General features: G+C 25.2%; 2 protein-coding genes across 2 annotated transcripts; both read right to left on the bottom strand.

Moving 5' to 3' along the window:
- Positions 1 to 850: 850 nt before the first annotated feature.
- On the bottom strand, positions 851 to 2,748 carry Vha36-1 (V-type proton ATPase subunit Vha36-1). Its single transcript, XM_011506557.1, has 4 exons — positions 2,605 to 2,748; positions 2,125 to 2,242; positions 1,416 to 1,901; positions 851 to 1,129 (listed from the first exon to the last, which is right to left on the bottom strand). The coding sequence occupies exons 1-4, from the start codon at positions 2,643 to 2,645 to the stop codon at positions 1,028 to 1,030; spliced, it is 747 nt and encodes a 248-aa protein (XP_011504859.1). The 5' UTR covers positions 2,646 to 2,748; the 3' UTR covers positions 851 to 1,027.
- A 149-nt stretch (positions 2,749 to 2,897) lies between these two features.
- Positions 2,898 to 4,051, bottom strand: AlkB (alpha-ketoglutarate-dependent dioxygenase AlkB). The gene is made up of 4 exons (XM_011507338.1): positions 3,953 to 4,051; positions 3,787 to 3,892; positions 3,565 to 3,718; positions 2,898 to 3,482 (listed from the first exon to the last, which is right to left on the bottom strand). Exons 1-4 carry the CDS (start codon positions 4,043 to 4,045, stop codon positions 2,930 to 2,932), a joined length of 906 nt encoding a protein of 301 aa, XP_011505640.1. The 5' UTR covers positions 4,046 to 4,051; the 3' UTR covers positions 2,898 to 2,929.
- Between the last annotated feature and the right edge of the window lie 2,505 nt (positions 4,052 to 6,556).

The raw sequence follows: 6,556 nt of genomic DNA, 5'->3' as shown, positions 1-6,556 counted from the left end.
ATTTTACTTCAGTTTTGATTTTGTTTTAACTAATTTTACTTAGTTTAAAAAAACCTAAAAATCTTTTCTCTAGACGAGCAAAATTTTTTAAACAGTTATTGATCTTTTTTATGTAAATAAATATTTATTTAATAAATTTAACTTACAAATATATTAATTAAATTGAAGGTATTTAAATTAATACTGTACATTGAAAATAACAATCTTAGTAAATATCGATATTATTTTGTATAATAATATTAACGTTAGATTTTCTTTTATAATTAGAAACATTTAAATACCCACATAAAACAAACTTCAAACTAGTTAAATTATTTGAAGGTAACTTTTACTTTGACATGAATTGTTTTTCTTTATATAAATTTGTTCGTAAATTTTCATTAACTGTTAAATTATAAGTTAGCCTTGTTGGGCAGAAAATTTTTTAAAATATCAAATACGAATATTATTCCATAGCTTTGTCGAAATTCAATTTTTTATTATGCAATGTGCGAGCTGCATGCTCAATAAATAATATAAAATCTTAATATAATTTTTATACTTGCATAAATTTTTTTTTAATTTGTTTTTTATGTACGAGTTAAATAAATTATAAAAAATAATAATACAGCTCATATCAACTATAAATTTTCTTTTATCATTAAACATTTTACATTCAATAATTCATATATTTTAGCGATTTCAAATACAGAATATTCTTAGAGCGTTTATATTACATTATACATTGGTATCTTATATTTATATGAGGAATAAAAATAAAAATGTTTTAACATTTCTTTATAATAATAAATACAAACTCCATAAGTGTTTAATTTTAAATATTTATAACAATTTTTAAAAATAATACCATTTGTGTAAATCTAAAAACAAAATATAATGCTTATCTAAGAAAAGGATTTAAGATAATTAATGAGTTAGAGGTAGAAGTTAGCTAGGAACTTTGCATAATCTTTTCCATAAACTCATTTTAATTACCTCTAATATATAATTCATTTTTCACTTTAAACAAAACTATTGTTTCTAGTACTTAGAACAATATATCATCATCTCCCTCGTCAAGCATATTAGCAACATCTCCTCTTATATCTTCTCTTCCAGCAGCAATCATTTCGCGTCTAAGTGCTTCGACCTGTAAAATTGTATTTTTATACATTACAGATTATACATTATAATCTTATTATATATTATATTATTATCGAACGTTCCTTTCAATATTTTCCTTTCAATCTTAATAACATTCTTTAATGATTTATTAATATTATTTGATTTATCGATTATTGATTAATAACGATTGATTTATACTTTTAACATAATTATTTTCACTTAAGAGATAAGAATATCTTCTTTTCTATAAATTATATATATATATATATATATATATATATATATATTTATGTTTATATAAAGATAAGTACCTTAGCTTTCGCTTGCTTTTTCTTATCCTGAATTTTCTTTAAACGATAAAACTCTTCCCTCTCAAGTTCATCCAACTCTGAGATAATATAAGCTAGTGTCCTTTCTATTCTTGGAATGATAACGTGCTCGATAGCATTTACACGACGATTTGTGATTTTAATCACTTCATCGAGAGTGACAAAACTAGTTTGCAGGGAAGCTAGCTCAACCAGTAATGTCACTGCCTTTTGGTAATTTTTTTTTAATTTTGTCAATTGTTGACCACCTCTGGCTAAACCAGCTAATTCATATGTATCTGTTCCATCTTGATACGATTCAAATACTGGAAGATTTACTCCCGCTACATTGTCTTTTTTTGAGCGGATTTTAATTTGTGCCTTTGTAACATTTTGTAGGACAACCTGGTTAAAGTCACCAGTGGCAAATTTTGCTTCAGCTAATGAAAAAGCCGCTTCCTTCATCACTTCACCCATCAGTGTTTTTGTCTAAACATTAACTAATTTATTATTAATTTTACTATAATTAATGATTAATAAAATTACAGACTATTTACTTTAATAGATTACTTTACAATTAAAAAATAATCACTTAAATTATTAAGTATATAGTAATTGGAAACTTTAAATTATTAATAAGAAGTTGGATAGGCTGAATTAGATACAAGAAAATTTTTTAAAAATAGTAATTAAATTAAAGTTGTTAGCATACCGCAATAATTTTTCCTAAAATCATTCTAAAACGCATTTGTAAAGCATCAGCTTTCTTCTTTAGCAAACCATGACCTTTTTGTGCACCTGCTAATCGAGATTTCATCAACATTTGAGCTCTGGAATATTAAATTATTCAGTAAAATTGTTTATCAAATGAAAATCAATATTAATATTCTGTAAGTGAATTACTATTACGAGTTATCAAAAATCTATTTTCTAATGAAATAAAATGATCAGTTGTTTCGAAAATGCTCAATGACACTTATGATGTTTATTATTTCATTATCATAGTCACGAGACAATGTTAAATTTTGTATGAAATAGTACTATTTTTTAAAGTAGGGTTACACCCACTTTTTTCGTGTATAAAAAACGAGACAAAATTGTGTTGATGCATAAAAATTTTATGAACAATCATATGATAATGATGTAAAAATTTTAACTTATATTTTTGAAGACGATATTCGTAAATACTTACCCCCGAGAGGGAAAAATTGGAAGTTTATCCTTTCCTGACATGTTTTTAGTACAAGGAGACAGGAATAAAATTGATCAGCTGACTTGTGATGGACCGGAATATTATTCTATCAGAATGAAATTAATGGAAATGAACCGGACCAGCGCGGAATTTTAAAAACGACTAGTTAGCATTTAAATTTAAAAAAACACATGCCAATTATGTTAAAAGTTAATTAACATAATAAAATTCTTGTCTATACGAGTTAGGTACACTATTTATTAACAAAATATAGAATTCAAATTTTTTCAACAGAATAACCATCGTTTATGTGATAAAATTTAGGTTATAAATTTAACTGCCCAGGTTTTAACACCTGTCTCACATTTACATTTATTCTCGAATCCGAAATGTAAGCATTTACTTTTTGCCAATCTTCATTATTTATTGAAGAATTGGGCATCGAACTCCATGGCTTAGATTCATCGATTAATATTTTTGGCACTCCATGATATTTTAATCTAGAGTTACCCGACATCACAAGAACATCGCCACTACGTAAAAATAATGCATGAGCCGAGTTCTCTTGTTTAAGTCCTCCGATAAGAAAAATAGCTGCTTGACCAAAGCTAATCGAGAATAGAGGAGCCTCGAGGTAAGCTTCGGAATGATCAGTATGACCAGCTAAAGTTGAGTTCATTTTGTAATAATTAATTATGGCTGCTTCGGCTTTGAATTCTTGAAATCCTAAGATACGTGCAAGGTATTCTATTAGATCTTTCAAATCGTTTGGCATTTTGGATTTCAAATTTTCTGAATAATGTTTCGTATCCCAATTATGATGATACCCTAATGTTGTCCATCGTAATCTTGATAACAAATCTTTTCTTGGCATTGTTCTTTATTCAAATATTCAATTTTAATAACTTTTCTCATAAAAAAAAAAGAACGTGTGAAAATTATATAAAATTGTATTTTTACCCAAAACAAGTATCCCACCAAGTTTCGTTATTACTCAACAAACCATGAGCATCGATATTTGTAATATTTGGCTTCTCGGTATATTCTTTTAGACATTTTATAATCCATTCTTGCTGTCCTTTGGCAGTAAATGGATTTTGCAATAAAATTAATCCTAAAATATCAATTCATTCTTAACGTATGTAATTCATCATGTATAATTTACAAATTTATACACTTTACCTGGTATATTGATAAATTCGTAAATATTCCACTCTTTCATAGACTTTAGTCCAAATTTTACTCCTAAACCAGTTTCAGACTGGAAATCAACATTCATTTTCCTAACCTGCAAAGCATAATATTAATAAATAATCCCGTCATTGTATATTAAAATAAAGTGACTTACATTTTTATTCGAAGGCTTCATTGGATCTATCACATGTTCCAAATTAGGCGGCGGTTTTCGAGCTTTATAATACTTAAAACTATCCTTAAACATGCTAAAACTGTAAAATTAATATAAAAGAAAGCCTAAAGTACAGTTACATGTTTATTTACAATTCTCGATAACTTCTTATAATTTTTACGTCCAAGGCAGATTTATGTTGTTTACATCTGACGTGTAAATTATCAATAAACAAAGATAAAGAAGAAAATTCATAGATGGATAAATCGCTGGCTGCTACCTTTACTCGTGTGAACCTTGTCAATCGACTTTTCTTGAGTTTATTACTTTCCAAGCTATTTAGGTTTTTTGCAATTAAGGTTACCAAACAAATGCTCAGGTCATAAGTAAATTAAGTAAATTAGCTAAACACCGCATTGAGATTTATAAAAAAAAAAAGAAAAAGGAACATATGACACATCACGTCATGAATAATTATTGAAGATGAAAATGCTAAAAATGAGAGAAATTTAATTAAAAAATATACAATTAAATATATGGTATTTAAATGCTTTATTTGAAGTACAGCTTACCACATGATTGGGTAAATATGCAAAATATTTTAATGTTTTATCGTAATATGAAAAATATCTTTTTCTAAAAATATGTTTCTTAAAAGTCATTTCAACAAACACGATTGCCTAATTATAGGCCTTGCAATATTCATTTGCTTTTAAGCATTAACTAATAAACAAATTATTTTGCAGCTTTTTATTTTAGATTCTCATTTTATTTCAGTAAGATAAGTTTTTAGGTTGAAGATTTTTACAGAAATTTTAGAAAATTAAGTTATAATTTTTCTCTAGTGCCTACCAGCTTACAGTTCACCAATATTGATAAGACTTTGCAATTTTGTAAAAGTTATACCATTGGCGAGAGCATGTGTTTAATTATATTTATTGTTAACGATTTGGAAAATCGTTTCTTAGAAATTTGTCTATGGCCATGTCGAGAGGGCGCGATTGTGCCATCACGAGTACCTACTTTTAAATTCTAATCTGAATAATTAAGTGATCGGTAAGTACAAAACGAAACTGCTCTATGGATTGAAAAAAAAAAAAAAAAAAAATAAATAATTAAATAAATAAAAATAAATGTCAGACAAATCATTATGTTTATTTTCCCGTGTCTATACATATAATAATTATATTAAATATATAACATAATTTTCATTTTTTAGACCCGAAAGTTGATTGAATATGAAAATACTATATTTGAATATTTCATACCTAATTAACTTTAATATAGCCGTATTTATACAACAATACATAGATCCTACTACCTACATCAACATAAAAATATTTTCTCTTTCTTTATACAAAATAATTTTATATCTTTGAAATATTTCTCCGATTCGAAACAAAAAAAGAAAAAGAAAAATTATTTATTACATTTTATAAGAACAATTACGTATGCCAAAATATTCATTCAATGTGTATGCTGATAAATAGTTATCAAATGTTGACGAAGGCCTTCGTCGATCCTTTCCACTGCATAATGAAAATATGTCGAAAAACATTCTAAAATCGATTCAAACATAAAAATACAATATATGGATACATTATATAGATACATTAATATCGTTTAAATCGATCGACAACTAAACGATATAAAAAATATTCTTTTAATGCTTAAATGATAATAGTATTATAACATGAATAGAATATTTATTTATGAAAAATTGACCAATTATATATTAAAAAAAAAAAAAAAAAAAATTCTCAAATGTATAAGCTATATGAGTACGCGTGGTAATGCTTTTAAAATTCTATTTGGTGAAATATTTTTATATCTTTCGAAACGAAGTTACCAATATACTAATTATTAAATACAATACAAAAACTTAGTTAGCAAATTAATTACTAATGTAATAAAAAAAAAAAAAAAATTATTAGTACAACGATAATGTAGCAATTATTCAGTTGAATAAAACGAAGTGATTTTTATAAAGAAAAAGTCATCTTAATATTTTATGAAAAATATCATACTTTATATATATATTATATAATTTATCATTATAAGTTTCGAAATAAAATTTCTTATTATTTGGCTTAAGATTATTTATTTAATTTTATAGACCTTCAAATATCTTAGTCAAAGAACGGTAATATCATTGATATGATAGATTAGATAATATTTTTATTCGATTTCTTTTGTTCGTTGCTTTTATATTTCTACATAATTACAAAAATTCTATGACTTTTCTATTGAGAATCCAAAACCTATTCGGAAGCAAGAGTATTATTTATTTTATAAGAAATACGTTCAAATAGAATTTTGAAATTTATCGAACGATCGTTTAAATGAAATTTTTGATAATTATTCAGTAATTACAAATTTTACGTAACAAGAAAGATTTCAAATTGATAATATCCACTATGAGACAACAAACATCTAATAAATCATTTATTGAAATATTTATTCAAAATTTATATTATACACATTTTCTTTTAACGATTAGATCAATTTAATTTAATTAAAAAAAAAAAAATTTAGATAATAATCTTCAATACAATCTTCAATTTTACGAAAAGAAAAAAATTATTAACGCCACATAAATCCATT

The sequence above is a fragment of the Ceratosolen solmsi genome, unplaced genomic scaffold (assembly GCF_000503995.2).
Source record: "Ceratosolen solmsi marchali unplaced genomic scaffold, CerSol_1.0 scaffold6, whole genome shotgun sequence".
Classification (NCBI taxonomy): domain Eukaryota; kingdom Metazoa; phylum Arthropoda; class Insecta; order Hymenoptera; family Agaonidae; genus Ceratosolen; species Ceratosolen solmsi.
The sequence above is the reverse complement of the archived record's forward strand: the minus strand, read 5'-3'. Positions and strand labels throughout refer to the sequence as shown.